A 20,017-nucleotide genomic window follows, 5' to 3' on the forward strand; every position below is an offset into this window, starting at 1 on the left:
TATATTGTGATGGAATGTGATAGAGAAAAGAAATCTAGTGCTTACTACCATCTAGTGGAATAAAATGACATTTTTGGTGAGCTTTTAAATTTGAGTGTGAAAAATTGCGTGCGGCAGCCCAAAAATGCACCAGAGTATTATATTCATAAGGCTAAGCAATAATTAATGCAAGATTGCGTGATAAGTATTAATATATAGTATATCCACAATTCTTTCAAAAACTCATTATTATTATTACTGTTGTTGTCATCTAAAATAACAACCTTCAATATGAGCATTCTATCAAAAAAAAAAAACAGAACACTATTTAATGTATATAACCCAACATGTGTTCTATCCAATTGTTACCCAGCACTGGGTTCCCAAATAACCCAGCATTGCTCATGATTAACCCACCAGTAACTTTTAGGAGTACACTAGCATATAGGTGGCTTCAAACCTAATAGACTTGGAACAAAAAGCCACAAAACTCCACTTTTGATTTCATAGGGTCTTTAATGGTATTTTCTTGTAAAAATTTGTATATCCATCCTTTTTCCCCCTCCAGCCACATGGGGTGTTGGTGAAGAGATGGCCTGACATGTAGGTGAGGAAACAATTGACTGAAGGGAGATTTCCTTGACAAGGAGTCCCCAGGGTTGTGCGCTCATCATACACATTGACAGAGCAGTGCAGTTCAGAGCAAGGGCAACCTAACACACACATACAACACTGGGGAATTCTTCACAACATTACAATTTTAAAATATGAGATAAGCAGTGGGGAAAGTAGGAAAAATCTCTCTCTCTCTCTCTCTCTCTCTCTCTCTCTCTCTCTCTCTCTCTCTCTCTCTCTCTCTCTCTCTCATGTGTACTTCATTTGCCCCACCTTTCTCTCTCTTTAGTGTCAACCCCTCCTTTCTACAGATGACTTATTCTCATTTAAATGTCTGCAGGGGTAATACACCTCTCCTGCTCATAACTCACAGGTGAAGTTAACACTCCCCTTTTAAACACACCGACATGCACAGCAAAGCAAAGAGACCTCAGCCAGGACACTGTTCAAGGAGGAAGTTTATAGCAAGATGTTATGGAGCTATCCTAGACTCTTTTGATCAAGAGAAGTTGGGATTTTAATTATGCATTTTGTAATAAAATTAGTTAAATGACCAGTGATTGAATACAAATTCGAATGGCCATTAAAATAGGAACAGAATATAGGATGAAAACATCAAAATTAATCCGGATACTTTTGTTGAAGTTTAATTCTGACTTTTAATTTTCAAGTGACACCTCAACTCTTCCCCGGATGTCTTCACATCATCTCAGAGTGTTATTGGATTCTCACTGCTGAGGTTGTTGTATTTTAAGTTGTGTGAGGCGTCTGAATGAAAGGATGGTCACTGGGCTTTGAGAATCAGTGTGTGTGTGAATGGAGCTGAGAGAGTGGAGACCCTGATGTCGGAGCTGCCGCTGCTGGCCTGTGTGCTCCTCTCCTGGATCATCACCTGCCAATCTGGACCATGGAGACCTTGCACAGGTGCGTGAAATCACATGCCTATATGCAGGATTAATTTGGTTTTTTTTTTTAAAGGATAGTAAATAGACAAAAATGGCATTAACTTTAGATTATCTGTTTTTTGTTTTGTTTTTTTTAACAACAGTAAATATGCTGTCCTACGAGGAATCTGAGCATAGTTGAGTCATACCCATCTGGGACAGGACAGTTCAAAGTCTAAGAGACCCAATATCGGACATAACTCAATTTTGATAAATTGTGTAGTTAATGCGTTTTGTGTTAGCAGGGCAGTATTGTTTAGTCTTGTCCTATTCACAACTTGTCCCTCTTATGTCAGTTGTTAAAGACACTACTTGAGTCATGTCATGCTTTGTAATTATTGCTGATTTTCTACCAAATTGCCATAGGATTATGGGCTTTAAGTTCAGTAAACCATTAAAGCAAACTAATTACAGGCAGATGTTATATCATTCAGAAGAATAAAATGAGGGGGGAAGGGGTAACAAGAAAGCTCCTTCAATTCAAACACAAACACTTATCAGTTCATCTGTCAATACTGATAAACAGAAGGTGAAGATCTTTTAAAACATATAAGTTGGACTGAACAGTGAAGGAAAGCAACTAACAAGTGTAAAAAGCATTTCAGATGGAAAGTTGTTTGAGAGAAGTTCGCAGAGCTGTAATCTAGGAAAAGGGTGGTTATTTTGAAGAAGCAAAAATAAAGTGTTTTTTTTTTTAGTTTTTAGCACTTTTGGTCATGATATCTTTCCCACTTTGTGTTATTTCATAATTTTGAAGATTTCACTATTATTCTAAAATATGGTCAACTGTAATAATGATGCATGAATAGGTGTGTCTAAAGTTTGACTGTGTACTAGTTAGATGTTCGCAGGTGCTGATGTATAACCCTTGCAAAAACCACTGGTGTTGTACAGTGGTTTCCTCTGAAAGCAGTCATGGACAATAGAATGGCAATTATGGACCATTTCTGAACTATGTTTAACTGTACACTGTTTGTAGCAACTGTTGACTTAAATGCATTGCATTAAATGCAATAACTTTTGCATTTATTGTGCTGAAGTGATTCTTGATCCCAGCGACTCTCACCACATACTGAATGTAGAGAAAATCGCTGTGGTCATGGCCCACAGCTACAGCAAACTGACACCTTTCAAGTTGTCATAGCCCTGTGCTGTGTAGATACTCTCTTCTTCAAATCAGCCAACAGAACAATAACAACAATACAGGTAAAGTGGGACAACTGATAAAGCTTAATCAAATGTCATGTGTATATTCTTTCAATATCAGCATTAACTTAATTCTAAACTAGTATGGGATGACATTGATGAAGCCACATGGATCATCATATTTCCTCAGGACAAACAGATCAAACCCTAAGTGTGAAAATTGGACATTTTTACCATTCATCACTATGCCATTGCATCTATATATAAACCTTTTGAAAACACTTGAACAGAGCACCTGATACATCATATACAGTGTTTAACAGAATCAAACTGATATCAAAGAACATCAAACCGGAAGTTTATTGCATTTCTTTCTCCCATTTTCAAGCTATCACAAGATTTAAAATTATATGGAACAGGAAAAGAAGTTGCTGTTAATTACTAGTAACATTCCCCAGTAAAGAGATAAACTCAGTCAACAAACACACTGCTTCTTCTTATAGCAGGAGATACCCACACAAATGGCCTTTTCTGAACTATGCATTTCATATCAGCCAATATTTTAATGCTCATTCTGACATGCAGGTGCTTGGAATTGTGGAAAATATTCAAAGTTTAATATTAATATGAATATTGGTCTAGCCACTAACAAGATTTGCCAGGGCAGAATTACAAATTCATGCACAAACCTGTTTAGGCACTTGGTTTTTGCTGTTTATGCAATCTTTAGGTAGAACATGAATTGAACACATTTTATTAATATTCTATCCCTTCGACAATAAAACGACAAGGTCTTTGACAGCTTTTCGAAACCAGCATTGAGATTTTGGTCTAAAAATGTGTCTCTTTACATTTAAAATATTAAGGAATACCTTCAAGCAGAATATCTTGTTGAGTTTTAATTGACATTCTAGAAATATAAGTTATGAGAGCCATAAAGCATCTAATGTTTTCTTATGTGACATTGCAGATCTACTGAATAAAGATGTCTCACAAGCATACAAGTGTCTGTACCAGCGCACTAAAAACACTCTGAGTTGGATACATGAATGTGAGATATTTTGAAAAGGACTGTTTGCTTTCCAAAATGTGCCCTTTGCTTTGCTGAAGTCTTTGAAATATGAGCACTTGCTCTTTGAACTTGAATCATTCCTTGATACCTAAAGATAGGTACTTACATTTCTGTCTTAAATGAATTTGTAGATTACCTGTATAGAACAAGTGAACTACAAAGCTTATCTCTATTCAATATGGGTCCACTTGCTGAAAGACTTTTTATTTGAAATCATAACGTAGTTTAGCTTTTATATCTTTTTTGCTTAAAGGGATAGTTCACCAAAAATGAAAATTCTCTCATCATTTACTCACCCTCATACCATCCCAGATGTGTATGACTTTCTTTGTTCTGCTGAACACAAACAAAGATTTTTAGAAGAATATCTCAGCTCTGTAGATCCATACAATGCAAGTGAATGGTGACCAGACCTTTGAAGCTCCAAAAATCCCATTAAGGCAGCATTAAAGTAAGCCATTAGACTCCAGTGGTTAAATTAATATCTTCAGAAGTGATATGGTATGTGTGGGTGAGAAACAGATCAATATCTAAGTCCTTTTTTACTATAAATCTCCACTTTAACTTTCACATTCTTTCACATTTTTAAAGTGAAAGTGGAGATTTATGGTAAAACACACACACACACACACACACACACACACACACACACACAAAACGACTTAAATGTGACCTTTTTGTGAACTGTGGAGCTTGAAAGTTCTGGTCACATTTCACTTGCATTGTGAGGACATACAGAGCTGAAATATTCTTCTAAAAATCTTTGTTTGGGTTCTGCAGAAGAAAGAAAGTCATACACATCTGGGATGGCATGGGGTGTGTAAATGATGAGAGAATTTAAATTTTTGGGTAAACTATCCTTTTAAGTGATGCATTTCTTTCACAGATCTGTTACCATTGGACCTCCTGTCTCGGGGGCTTCCTGCAGCTGGGAAGGCCCAGGATGGGATACGTATGGTCCAATCCAGGGGTGTTCGTGGATTCCAGTTTTCTGGCTCTCCACAGCTTTTCAGCTTCCCTGCATCTCAGCTCTTTATTAATTGTAACTTCTTTCCTGCTGAATTCTCCATCATTGTCACACTGAAAATCCCTCAAATGGCTCCTGAGGTGAGAGATTGGTTGAAATTTAGTTTTTGAACATCAAAGATTCATCTGAGGATTCTTCCTTAAAATTTCCCTTGTAGCGATCAATCTTTTCTCTTCGATCTGTAGAAGAGTGAATACATCTTTTCACTGTTGGAGGGAGATTCAGATGAGCTGCTCCTTGGCCTGCGGTTGTCCCAAAACAAGCTCCACTTCCTGCAGAAGGGCCAGGGCAGCAGGAAACGCATCACTTTTAAGGCAGTCAGTCTGGCTGACAACCGTTGGCACACTTTGGTCTTGGCAGTGACTGAACAGTACACAATTCTCACTGTAGACTGTGGCATACCCCTCGAGATGTAAGACTCTTTTTGGGAATAAACTGTAAATGTGGTTGTATTCTTCTAAATTATATATGATCCAAAATGTCCTCTCTTTGTTCTATAGGGGTTATGTGTTGAAATATACAGTATAATAAGAACCTCATTTGTCCTTGTGTTGCGTAAACGTATGAAATTTCACTTTCTTCCCCTTGTCTCAATCACAGAGTGCTTGATAGTCCCTTCCCCGATGATCTTGATACAGCTGGCTCAACATTCTTCATTGCTAGTAGAAGGAGATGGAACAGCTTGTTTTCTGTATAAACTTAGTTAACATTTACAATGTACTTGTAAATAGCTGGATGTTAGAAATGTAAAACTAACAGTTATTTCCACTCACTTTATTATTTGCAGGGGATGATGCGGCAGCTGGTTCTGTTACCTGGTTCAGATGCTACCTCAAAAATATGTCCCTCATCTGAGCCCCATCTGTCTGCACTCTCAGTTCCCCAGGCCCTCTTACACCTGCCAATCAAACCATTTTCCACTGACCTTCCCTTTTATTCCTATGGTAAGAAAAACACAAAAACATCAACACAAAAATCATAAACTGCACCCCAATTCACAGACTTACATTCTAAAAGTATTGGCCTATACTTCACTGGTAATGTTGGGTGTAATCCAATTACAAAGTAATTAGCTACTGTAATCTAACTGCTTTTTAGTAAAAAAAACAACAAAAAAAATATTGTAATCAGATTACAATTACTGACTTTCAATTAATGTAATTACTCTTAAGTACATTGTAGGGTTATGCTTATTTCTAATATATTATTTATGTAGAATACATGAATTATGGCCCTGTAACAAGTCATTGTGAAGGAGAAATGTGAGGCGCTGAGTGTATGACTTATGTGTAACAATAAACAAGAAAGAAATATAGACATTATTTTGAATTTGTTGAGCAGAAAAGTGTTGTAGAAAGTAACTTAAAAGTAAAGTAAGTAGTAATGTGATTACTTTTCAATGAATTAGTAAAGTAATCTGATTAAAATTTTAGATAAATAATTATTAATATGTAGTGGATTACGATTTTAAGTAACTAATGCAACATTGTTCACTGGTGATTGGAAACTCCTAAGGGAACCATCACAAACTCGTCTTCTTTTGCGCAATGGGTGGTGGGCAATATTAGCAACTATTTTAATCTACTCTAATTCGGGATGCATTTATTATAATCTCAAATACCATGTAGGATGGATAACATGTGAATTGGGACACATTAATAGATGCCTGGAAGCCTTGTTCCATCAGCCTAGAGACCTTAGTCTGGGCAGACACCATATTTAATTTTATGTGGATAAAAACGAGGCTGTGAGGGATAGATTTACAGTCTGTTCAATAGCATGCACAGTTTAGGTGCATCCGCGAGAGTAGAGTTTTTCTCAACACTGCGCACGTGCCTGCCATTGACTGTACTAGAGACCCAGATAGCACATGTACATCTCCGAGATGTCTGTTTTAGATCTTTTCATCTGGAAAGCATCACAATCAAAATTAACATCTGCTAAATATCTTAAAAAGATCAGATTTACAAACATTCTAAATCATAAATGTCTCAAAGACATCTGATGAATGTCTTATTGACATCCGAGACATACTTACTGACATACATTTTATAGATGTATTGCAGATGAGCAAACAATGTAAAAAACGTCTTCCAGATATAAACACACACATCAAATAGCTGTCTGGGTGATGTACGTGTGCTCTCAGGGGAGTATCACAAAGCAGTTGAAGTCTGTCGAATATATCTGTTTGCACTCGCGGTCAAAGGGGTATACTTTGAAAGGCTGAGCGCTCGGCCGTGTGCAAGATGAAATACAAAGTATACCTGAGCCTTTAATGTCCTAGATACCATGTAATTTTCACAACTTCTGTTTAATTTTTTTTGTCTACTAAAAACATTTTGAAAAGATGTAATTTTCATTTCTTCAGCTGAACGATCAACACCAATTTAAACAACAGTACAACCCATTGAACAGAGTGTACTTCATAGCCTCGTCTTCATTTCTGTCAATTAAATATGGCACTATTCTGAATAAGGTCCATTATCCGTGAGTCTTCATTATGTAGCTTGATGTTTGGAATCATCTTTTAGATATTCCTTTAAGATTCTTCATTCCAGTGTTCAGTCTCTTAACCTGTAAAAAGATAGAGGGTAGAAGGTCATCTTAAAATGGTGCAGGTGTTACAGATTGGTTTATGTGTAACTAATGTACACTAATTATAGCTTGAAGTCTGTAGGAGGCTGTCCAATAGGAATGTTGTGTGTTTTAGCTGTAAACACAGGTCTGTGATTGTATGGGGATGTGAGTAACTCTATCTCACAGGTCTGTTACTGATCCATTGACACTGACTGACAGCCTTGTGCTTTGAGTTTCTCTCTGGCTCAGAAGAATTGCTGGTGTTTGAAAACAGGGTGCGGGGCTCACTGTTATTTCATATACTGTGTGCCTGTTGACAGACATGAGACAGAGGCCAAGTTTGGTTTATTTTTCCCTTATATAATGTAGTTTCAAGGTAGATTTCATACTGTTATGCAGTGTAAATGTTATACTCTCACTGTTTGTGGTGTTGGTATGTCAAATGTTATCCGCTTCAAACATGCCATTTGTGGCAAATTTAATATTTAATTCAGAGATTCTCACAAATCCAGTAAGCAGTGGATACAGGTTGGATGTGAATGAAGTTTTGGTTAACCCATTTAATCCCACCAGATATATTTGTGACTGAAATATAGTTCAACATTTTCGGGTCTACAAAGAGTTGATGATGTATTTTACACAGAGTTGTCAATTATAAATAATGGTGCACACTGTCTTGATTTAATAGGAACATTTTTACATGGGTTGTGCAAATAGTCACATTACCAGAGACATTTAATTCCAATGCGCTCCTCTGACAGATGACGTCTGTGTCAAACTCCATAAAAGGAAGCAAGTACAACCTGTCATAATACACATACGTATAACTAACATATTTGCTACATATAATGCTTAAAGGGTCTATTATTGATTTAATAATAATATTACTCTGGCTCATGTAAATCATGCTCACAGGACAAGTACACATGTGATCGGTCAATGTAAGTGCAGTGTAGTTCTAGCAGGAAGACTAGCAGCTGTACATCATCGCACCATTAGCTAGGTAAATCCTATCCAATCAAATGTAAGCCAATGCTTTATAAGTCTGCTCACAATCTATCACATTGCATTTCAGTGTGCTAATACGGCAACCTCCACCACCCCACCACCACCAGTTGAGTCCCGTCCTGCACGGGGGTAGGCTCCTCGCCCCTGCCTCCTATCACTGGCAGGATATGATGGTTCTGAGTACAACTTCTTCAGACCGCCAGACGGTGCTTACGCCAAAGAGAGACATTATGTTTCTGTTTTATATTCATCAAATAAATGTCATCTTAAATTTCACTCAAGTCTGCGAGTCTTCCTGATAGAACTATTATGACCAGTGGGAAAACACAGAACCTCATTTTTGAATAGGCGACTGATTGGCTCCCACTATAAAATTGCAGATTTTAAATTATTGGTCAAATAAATTAAACAAATTAAAATTAAAAAGAAATATGCAGTTTTTCTTGGTTTATCATTCCCCTTTCCCCTATATTTGTAAGTAAAAAAATCCCAGATGTGTATAACTTTCTTTCTTCCGTTGAACACAAACCAATAGGTACCAACATTGGGTACCAACATTTTGAAGGTCCAAAAAGCATATAAAGGCAGTGTAAAAGTAATTCATAAGAATCCAGTGGTTAATTCTATATCTTCAGAAACGATACGATAGGTGTGGGTGAGAAACAGATCAATATTTAAGTCCTTTTTTACTTTAAATTCTCCTCCCTTCCCAGTAGATGGCGATATGCATGAAGAATGTGAATCACCAAAAACAAAGATGAATGTGAAAGTGAAAGTGGGGATTGTTTGTAAAAAAGGACTTAAATATTGATCTATTTCACACCCACTTCGCTTATGAAGATATGGATTTTACCACTGGAGATTTATGGATTATTTAAAGGTGAAATGGTGATAATGTAGGATTATGGTCCCAGTAATTGTCCTGTTCTTTTTCAGCATCTCATGACTGAAGTTCTAACTGGCATACTCCAAACCTTAAAAATAAGCAACCTACCGTCCTGTTAATATATTGTTTATTAACATATTATTCATCCAGTTAACATATTATCTTTCATTGAAAATGGCTGTTTTTTGTTTTTTTGTTCAGAGGCAGAGGTTCAGGTGACTGCAGGTGTGAGTCCTTCCTGTGGACACTCTGAGGAGGGCCAGCTGTGGTTCAACACCCTGCAAAGAGGACTGTTTCTCTGTGATGGCATCAAGTGGCTCACTTTGCTGCAAGGTGATGAGTGATGTGAGCTACACACTACAATCTATAACAGTAAAAGCAAAGCTAATGGCACATCTGCAGTTTGTAGTTTGAAGTATCTGACAATCACCATTGCATCTTTACAGTAAAAGAGAGGCTGGACTATGTGGAGGATCACCAGGAATTATTCACCAACTCTGAGACATTTGACATTGAAGTTTTTCAGATCCCTTCTGTAGGGCTTTTCATTGCGACCGCCAACCGTGATTCCAACCTTGGTTCGGGAATATACAAATGGACAGATGGGAAGTTTGAGCGATATCAGAATATCAGCACCTATGATGCACAGGCATGGCAATACTTCACAGTGGGCAAAAAAGTGAGTGTCTGCACTTCTGTCCTCTGTTACGGTCATATTAACCCTCATGTTCTGTTGAGATTGACTGTACTTTATGTTTGGAGTCCCAGAGACCCCATGTGAAAGACCCTGTGTGAAAACAATAGCAGTCATTTTGAAATTAACCTTAATTTTGTACCTTTAAATTATTATAAAATGTTCCTTTGACTCACTCAAAACCCAGTAGGCAAATACTGTTGAATTTGTAACCTATCTGCTGTATTACAAAGTTATGCACTTTTCAGAAATTTGATCACATTCAATATAACAACTTAATTTTTTCTGTTTGAAGTTAATTTCATCACAGCAAAAACACATTGTAAAAAAATACAATAAAACAAATCTAAATAAGCAACTGTTAGGAATGCGCTGCTACAGTGTGAATACCAATCAGAGAGTCTAAACCTGTTTATTAAACATTTATTAATGCGTAAGTAATAAAACATTTTCATGGAGGATGTTTGAAGAGTGTCATAATTATGAAATTTTGTTTACAATCAGTTCTTTCAAGATAAGAACAATTATTGAAGTATCAACCAGATACTTCATTGATAATTTATTTTTTATTTTTTTTGAGCTATTAACATCTCTCAGACCCCAAACTGGACATTCTGAGTCATCTCTCTGCATGCTGATTAGGATCTAAGTGAAATCGTGTTATATTGATGGAGCTGCCAACTCAAACAGCTGCTGGGCCATTTTGAAACGTGTCGGAAGATGGTGCGGTGTACGTCTGTTTGCTCTGAGCGGGTCTCATCCCCAGCTGTACTTTTTTTATATTTGAGTGATTTTTGATGTGGTTTCTCCAGCGGGAGAGGTGGTGGGGACCATGCTCTCAAGTTTTAATGATGTACATCACATGTGCATAATAACAGAAATTAATTTTCTCTGATGCTGTATCCAAAATTGACAGCAGGCACCTCCTGCTTCCCTTCACTGTAACTTACTACATAATTACAGTTAAGAGTTGGAACGCTATATGGTGCTCTGTTAATACCTGCAGAGCAATTATCTGTATGTTTTTCTTCTTGAAAGTCTACAGAAATAGAAGAGAAAATTTATAATTATGCATGTCACCAGTTATTCATAGATAAATTAATGAGCTGTAAGCAACTCTAGACAATTCATTAAATGCCCATCAGCACAGTTTTTTCCTTTGGCTTTGAAATCGATGATAATTAAAGGCCTGTGAAGATACAGAAAGTAGCCTACCTAAAATTAAGAAGTGCAAAACTCATTACAATTTAATTCTGTTTTTCTTCACAGTCCCCTTTAATTCAATGAAGCTACTGACATGATTTCTTACTACCTGCTCAAACCGTTTTTCTATAACAGAAATTCCTTGCTGTTGCTAACTGCAGAGGTATGGATATTGGGGACCAGGAACAGTCTATAATATATAAATGGAGTTCAAGAAAGCTCAAGTTTATTCAGTATCAAACTCTAAACACATTCAGCGCTCGAGATTGGGAGGCCTTCCACATTCAAGATGAAGCTTTCCTTGCTGTAGCCAATCATAGGCAAGGTAATGTTTTAAAAAGCTTTAAGCTCAATACACAGAATTTTATGTCATCTCATGTAGTGACTGTTATTGTTCTTTTCACAATGTGCACTTCCAGATGTTTTGTCTGTTGAACAATAATGGGAGGAAGTTTCTTTATATGATTTCTAAAAGAAGTTTAAACATGAATTTCATACAAATCGAAGTGCTTTGAGGCACACAATCAAGGACATCTTTTTTTTTTTTAGGCAAAAAGGGGGTCTCCTTATTTATGTGGTTCACTTTGATTCTGCAATTCAGGGCTTTTTACATCTCTTACAAGAGCATACTACCCCTCCGTTTCTATGAAGTTCTAACGTGGGCCTCTGGCATTGATCAAAGCAGAAAAGCAAGCATAAAAAACCTTTTCATAGAACTTCATAACTGTACATGCCCCTTCTATACACCTGCACCTGTGGGAACTAATCCAAACTGAGTAAAGTCTGTCCATCCAGTTTTAAAATATATATTAAGCTGAAAGGGATCTGTTTAGGGTAGTGGCTGAAGAATTGTCTATATATAAGGAGAATTATACACTCACTAAGCACTTTATTAGGAACACTATGGTCCAAATAAAGTGGCAGACGTGGTCTTCTGCTTTTGTAGCCCATCTGCCTCAAGGTTCGACGTGTTGTGCATTCTGAGATGCTATTCTGCTCACTACAATTGTACAGAGTGGTTATCTGAGTCATTGTAACCTTTCTGTCAGCTCGAATCAGTCTGGCCATTCTCTGTTGTCCTCTCTCATCAATAAGGTGTTTCCACCCACAGAACTGCCATTCACTGGATGTTTTTTGTTTTTGGCAGCAGAGTTAATTCTAGAGACTGTTGTGAGTGAAAATCCCAGGAGATCAGCAGTTACAGAAATACTCAAACCAGCCCACCTGGCACCAACAATCATGCCACGGTCAAAATCAAAAATACTTTTTTCCATTCTGATGGTTGATGTGAAAATTAACTGAAGGTCCTGACTAGTATCTGCATGATGTATCATGTATCATAGTATCATGCCAAATGATTGGCTGATTAGATAACTGCATGAATAAGTAGGTGCACAGGTCTTCCTAATAAAGTGCTCAGTGAGTGTATATATCAACATTTAGACTATTTAAAATATATATCTGCATGATCTGTTGTTTAAGAAGCTTTGTTTAGGATATAGAAAGAATACATGTAGTCTTAAGGTCCCATATAACTTTTTGTTTTTCTTCCACAGGGGAGAGGAATCATAATATTGATAGTGTAATCTACAAGTGGAACCCAATTACCCAGTTTTTTGAGGTCAATCAGACTATCCAAACATCGGGAGCCTATGACTGGGAGTTCTTCATGATCGGCCCATTTTACTTTCTTGCAGTCGCGAACACCTTTAATGGAAGGTCGACAGTCATCGATTCTACCATCTATATCTGGCTGGGAGGGATGTTTCAGCCTTATCAGTCCATTAAAGTGAGTGCAAATATGTTTTATATAATTTAAAGGATGATTCTTACAAGACATAACAGTATCGTAATAAAATGTCATAATGAAAATGGCAAGAAAAATGGTACATATACTGTAAACACTGAGGAACAATTTCCCTATTCTGAAAGTCCATATATAGTGTATTGACGTGTATGCACAAATATTCATATAACACTATTTTCTTCCATCAATTGACACTATGATATATCTTTATCAGTTTTTGTGAATTGGGTTTGTAACATACATGCATACTTAAAGGAATAGTTCACCCAAAAATGAAAATTCTCTCATTATTCACTTACCCTGGTTCATGTACCATCCCAGATGTGTATGACTGTATTTCTTCAGCAGAACACAAATGAAGATTTTAAGAAGAAGATAGAGCTCTGTCAGGTCCTTATAATGGATGTACATGGATGCCAGCACTTTGGTTCAAAAGTTACATTTAGGCAGCAAAAAAGTAATCCATGCGACTCCAGTCGATCAATGAATGTCTTCTGAAGTCGATTATTAAAACACTTTTTACTTTAAATTGGCGCTTCCATTCAGGAACAACTCTCTCGTGATGTTCGTTCTCCTGTTGTAAATAAGCACTGCTTCCGAATTCTCGTGTGAACTCACCCACACGCTTACGACAGCTACATAATGCATCAGCTGTTGGCAGGAAGTGCTTTTTAAAAGTGAATAACGTTTTAATTATGGATTTATTTTTTATGCAAACATATCGATTTGCTTCAGAAGACATTCATTGATTGACTGGCAAGGATTACTTTTTTGTTGCCTAATTATGACTTTTGGTCCGTCAAAGTGCTGGAACCCATGTACATCCATTATAAGGACCTGACAGAGCTCTATATTCTAAAAATCTTCATTTGTGTTCTGCTGAAGAAAGACAGTCATACACATCTGGGATGGCATCAGGGTAAGTGAATAATGACAGAATTTTAATTTTTGGGTGAACTATTCCTTTAAGATACTTCAATATATGAGATAACTACACATGATCCACTCTTCCTAAAACAATTGTTATTGATAATAAATTATAAATGAAAATAAATCATTAATTTTCTTTTTGTTGTCAGCTTGGCAACCAGTTTGCCTTGTGGGTGTCTTAAAGGGGATTTCTGGTTGTTAGGAATACTTCAAGGCAAAGGGACCAGTATGATTTGCTTCTATGATTGGAGCATGGTTGTTTTGGCTACATGGCTACAGTAAATAACATAATGTGGTTTTCCATTTAATCTGTGTATTTGCCCTCTTTTTTAAGTCTCTCATTGACCTTTCAGACATTTGGGGCGATAGACTGGGAGATGTTCCAGATTGAAAACAGGATCTTTCTGGCTGTGGCGAACAGTCAGATGCTCACAGAGGAGGGCAAGATTCTGTACTCCATCAACTCCACCATCTATGAGCTCAGCATGACATCCCAGGCCTTTATTAAGTTTCAGGATATTGAAACTAACAGGTGAGTTGTTAACTGGTTTTCATTAGAAGAATCCCAATTACTTTTCTGCAGTCATAGTTTTATTTTTGAGATTTTCTCTGTTGTTGTGTGGGTCTATATTAGTGCTCTGGATTGGGAGTATTTTACTGTTGGAGATGACAAGTTCTTGGTGGTGGCCAATTCCTATGATGGAACATCATACTCACTTAATAGTGTTATATACAGGTAAGGCTCTAGCATAAATAAGACCAAAAGCCAAAAATGAAATTTCTGCCATAATTTTCTTAGCTTTATGCCATTCCAAACCTGTATAACCTTCTTCAAATGGAACACGAAAGAAGAATCTTTAAAGAATGTTCATGTAGCACTTTCCCAAACAATGAAGGCATACAGTGATCAAGAGCTGTCAATCTCCAAAAAGGAACGAAAAAGAACCAAAAAACTAGTGCTGTCAGTCAATTAAAATTTGTAATAGTGATTAATCGCATTGTTTTTCGTACTTAATTGCGATTAATCGCAGATTTTGAAAGTGCTGAAATTTGACTCTAAATATACTTCTTTTTCTATCGTAATGCATTTATTTCCTTTTTAGGAAAGAAAACAAAACAATATGTAACAATATAATGCTTTATTAAAATAATTTAAAAAAGAGCCTTCCACAGTATAAAGATAGAAATGCAATGAAATAGCACCAAATACAAGTAATATTAAATGTTGTGGGTGATAAGTGGGTGATAAACTAATTGAAAGAACTAGTCCCCACACAGATTGCATTTTCATTACAATGGGCATTAAATCTCTTAAACTCTCATCCTCCACAACATTAATCAGCTGGCAGACTGTGGCTATTCGCTTTGTTACAGCAATCGTGAAGTCAACGCCAGCGTCAAGCGGCGCTTTGAACTCCACATGAAAAGCGCTTGCATTTTGGTGATAGTTGAGACTTGGCATGCTTCTATGGTAATTAAAATCTGCCTTACTTGATACTTGACTACATACTTGATTTCTGTCACAAGTTCTATCTAGGCCTCTTTTGTACAACAAATAGTGTTAAGAGCTCCTTTCCTCATCACTTTATTATTGACACTGAATCACTGCTGTGTGTTTGTGGTGATCCGTCAGTGTAATGACTCCAGGCGGACACATCACAAAGTTTCCACCCTTCCAACCAGTGTTTATGCTGGTTTATGATATATTAATGGTAAATGCGTTAATTGCGATTAAGAAAAAAGATTTGACAGCTCTAAAAAAAACTAGTCATACTTCTGTGCCTTTATTCTAAGTATTCTGAAGCCATATGATAGATTTATGTGAGGAACAGATTATAATTTAAGTCATTATTCACTAAAATTCTTGTTTGAAAATCTAGGCTGTGATTGTAATTTCATTTTTAAGGATATTCTGTGCGTTTTTGCAGGTGGCAGGGCTATGAGGGCTTTGTCCCTGTACACAGACTGAACACCAATGGCTGTAGAGACTGGGAATTTTTTAACACAACCGATGGCTCCTACCTCATCTACTCTAGTGCCAGAGCTGCTCTCTCTAAAGTCCTTAAATTAAGGACCATTTAGTGGCACTCAATCTGCACATATGGACTGTGCATGGGACATATCTAGTGGTAGACTTGTACATGGGTGAAACAGTAACACCAAACATCATTACTGAAATAAACTGTATAACAATTGCACACATAAATCAGATTATGTATAAAAAATACATTAAAAAAAATATCATCAGAAATGTACAGAACCTAAAACCTTATTCAACATGCACTTGCTAAACATGCCATGAAAATAGCTGAAGAATAAAATCCTGGCACTTACATTCAATCTTTCAAACAGTCCACTGACCTGTTGAAAGACAAAAGCACCAAGACAATCAAACATACAGTAGATTGCACATTGATAACCAATATTTGTTGTTGATTAAGACTTATGTGCTGTGGATATTCTTCTACACTCTGTACATGAAGGCAGCTATCTAGTCAATTATTTATGAATGACTGAAATTGTTTTTTTGTTTTTTTTATAAACCAGCAAAGATACTATATTTAACTGTACTGTACTGGATGTAAGCTACTGATTTACTATTGTTCATGTTGTTAAATACATCTTCATGTATTTCTTTTTATTAGAAAAAATTTAATACAATTGAAGTACATGTTCAGGTATTTACTAAATAAATTAATCAAATATATAAACAATAAGAATTTCAACGATACACTGACTATATCTTTTTAAATTACAACTATAACTTATTTTAGAGCTTAATTAAGTTGTTGTATTTATCTGTCTTGTTCTGGTCCTCTGTATCACATGCACATTAACCCTTAACCAGCTGGGTCATATATGCTACTATTAGTTCCTATATTTGTTATTGTGTCATTTACCACTGTTCCAGTTTGGTCAGGTCATTAAATTAAACATTTTTTTTTATTATTATTATTTTTTTTTATTCCATTGGTGGTTTAAGTTTGTTCTGCTTTCGGGGATGTGGAGTTGTAAGCCTTTTTTTTTTTCATCTTGCTTTGGAAACAAAGACTGAAAAGAAAAATTATATATATATATATATATATATAAAAATAATTGGTAAAGTACACATTGCTTCCATGTCTATTCATGTATTTGGCTACTATCTGCTAAAACAACACTTTCCTATCACAGACCATCTAGTTGAATAATTCTGTGTTAAAGGTTACTCTTTAGAATACTTTTAAATCTAGAATGGCTATAATTTTTTAAAAGATGACAGAACCTGTTTCACTTAAAAGGATCGTTCACCCAAAAGTCCTTTTTTTACTATAAATTCTTCTCCCTGCTCAGTAGGTGGCGATATGCACAAAGACTCGGCAAAAACAAAAGAAGAAGAATGTGAAAGTGGAGATTTATCCACCCCTGCATCTGAAACCGTGTACGGTCACAGTATGTACTGTATTTCATGAAAAAACACTTCTCGGCCGGTAAAACAGTACACTCTTTAGGTATGCGAGAGGCAGTATGAATAGAATTCAGACATACTAACATGCGGGAATGTACACATGGTCCCGTGACCAGAATATATGATGTGGCAAAAATAACCGGGAAAATAATCCACTCAAGTTCGGTTAAACAATACAATGAGCAACGTTCTTTGTGTATACAGCACTTACTGTTGAAAACAGCCTTCCGCCCCGCAGTTCTCCGCCATTTGTTTTAAATCCAGCGTTTGAACGTGACGTCTCCTCAGTTCCCAATGCATTGTGGGATAGGAAAGTGTTGAACCGATCCACACTTCGGATTCCCTCTGGAAGTAGTAGGTCATCCGTGCATTTCTCGCTTACTGTCTTATGAATACTAAGGATTCAGACATACTACTCCATTGGCATACTGTTTTTGGCACACTATATAGTAGGGAAGTATGGATATTTGGACGCAGGGCACCTTTTCCTGGGGGTCTTACTGGGGAAATGAATGTGGGTGGGACTTCCGCTGGAAGTCGTTCTACAGCATTCCTTAGCTCTGGCTGAAGTCACTTTAAGACCCTGTTTACAGCTAGTAATAAGACGCATTTCGGATGATCCGATCTCAAAGGTCAGCGCTAAATATAGTTGTAAATGGGGTGCAAAATGTTTTGTGATTAGACCACAAAAAACACATACAGAGGTAGTCAAAAACCACATCGCATTTGAGGTTTAAAACGGTGTCCTGATGCGTCCCGGACAGCAGCAAAGCACCACCTCTCACCAGTCAATCACCCACCGAGCAAACGTTTAAACTTACGTGCAGATTTAAAAGGAAATAACCGTCTGATCAGAAAACTTGAAATTCGATTACATACCCAAGTATGAGAACTTTACAGCTCTTCCTCAGTGTGTCTGTCTGATTTGAACATGCAGGGTGACAAGATAATTCTGCTCGAAATGTTGCATTTGTGCTTAGAATAAATCTCAACTGCATCTGGGAGAAAAAAAGCACGCTGGTTTTGTTCGTGCTTTCTTTGTCTTTATGACTTTTTTGCAGTTTATTATCATTCAGTAACACACTGATATTGTGATTGATGTATGTCCTCATGAAATCATACACACTCTCCTCAAAATCCCAACACCACAATGAAAGAATGAATGGACGTACGCCGCAACAACAGCTGTGTTTACTTGACAACGGAAGTAACACCCATATTTCTCGTGAAGCATCACGGGACGTAGGAAAAAGGTGGATAGTAAAAATGTACTTAAATATTGATCTATTTCTCACCTACACTTATCATATTGCTTCTGGATTTAATCACTGGAGTCTTATGGATTACTTTTATGCTGCCTTTATATTCTTTTGGAGCTTCCAAATTTTGGTACCCATTCACTTGCATTGTGAGGACCTACAGAGCTGAAATATTCTTCTAAAAATCTTTGTGTTCTGCAGAAGAAAGAAAGTCATACACATCTGAGATGGCATGAGGGTGAGTAAATGATGAGAGAATTTTCATTTTTGGGTAAAATATCCCTTTAATACACTTCAGTGGCTCTTTGAATTGAATTACACAACTATGCCATTTTGTATCTTTGGCGCTATCTACTGGGATGTCTGTAGTATGGCACACTTGACAGGATCACAGGGAAAATATGCCTGGGATTAAATTGAAATGGAACAATTTGAGCAAAAAACCTAAGCTTAGTTCTGCTTAGTTAAATAACCTAAATGAGTGTGGTTTCATAATCTGTGTGTGCTCGTAATGTAGCCTACTGTTCTTCCGACATGTTCATCTGACAATAGATTTCCTTTTTTTCCCCACTGTCCAGAACCCACACCAGAAAACAATGTTCTTTAATTAGCTACCATTTAGCAGATGTCTTATCCAAAGCATAGATACAGTCAGGGTTGTAACCACGTTAGACATTGAGGGGGACATGGCAGATTCCTAAACATTTGCATTTGCTCCTGCCACTCTTTATTAAAATAATTTTGGTTACATTCATCGATCATGTACTCTTATTGTAGGTTAAGACTGGTCTGGAGCACCATGGGGTACAGTGCCTTTCTCAACCTTGTTACTGTAAAATATTGTAGAATTGTCATGCAATAATCTTGTCATTATTGTGGATGAACACTTTCAGGGTATTTCCATTAAATTACACAGCAATATTTTTTGCACTAACAATTTATACTTTGTGACAATAAAACGTGCTACTCTACAAACTAACTAATTTAATTTATTGTTTACAATTAAATTCATTCATATAAAATAAAGTATATTAATAAAGAAAACATATACATCTTAAGAAAAAAGGCATGCTAAAATAGATTAAAAAAAATAAATAAAATAGAAATACTATAGGGTAGAAATATCTATTCCATTTTCCAACCATTGCAGTTTTCTATCAAAGTTCCAGCTAGTAAATTTATGTTCTTAAAACATTTTCCAAACGTTACATTGTGGTTTTGGGAACATGAAAATGTCCAGTTTTCTTAACGTGAGTAGAACGTTATTTAAAGGTGCAGTATGTAAGATTCAGAAACCCTTGTTATTAATGACACCTGTGGCCGTTAAGTGAACTGCAGCCAGCTACCTGTTGCTCGTGCACACACTCCATAGGGACACGAGCATCGGCCAAAACAATGACGTAACGTACAAAGAGACTG

At 36.6% G+C, this 20,017-nt stretch overlaps 1 protein-coding gene across 1 annotated transcript; it reads left to right on the plus strand.

Annotated features, from left to right (window-relative positions):
- The first annotated feature begins 1,040 nt into the window (after positions 1-1,040).
- Positions 1,041-16,901, plus strand: LOC127447183 (thrombospondin-type laminin G domain and EAR repeat-containing protein-like). The gene is made up of 12 exons (XM_051708828.1): positions 1,041-1,518; positions 4,643-4,863; positions 4,969-5,195; positions 5,384-5,474; positions 5,571-5,727; positions 9,459-9,590; positions 9,704-9,936; positions 11,290-11,479; positions 12,711-12,943; positions 14,245-14,423; positions 14,526-14,627; positions 15,820-16,901. The coding sequence occupies exons 1-12, from the start codon at positions 1,437-1,439 to the stop codon at positions 15,971-15,973; spliced, it is 2,001 nt and encodes a 666-aa protein (XP_051564788.1). The 5' UTR covers positions 1,041-1,436; the 3' UTR covers positions 15,974-16,901.
- The last annotated feature ends 3,116 nt before the right edge of the window (positions 16,902-20,017 follow it).

The sequence above is a fragment of the Myxocyprinus asiaticus genome, chromosome 10 (genome assembly GCF_019703515.2).
Source record: "Myxocyprinus asiaticus isolate MX2 ecotype Aquarium Trade chromosome 10, UBuf_Myxa_2, whole genome shotgun sequence".
NCBI lineage: Eukaryota > Metazoa > Chordata > Actinopteri > Cypriniformes > Catostomidae > Myxocyprinus > Myxocyprinus asiaticus.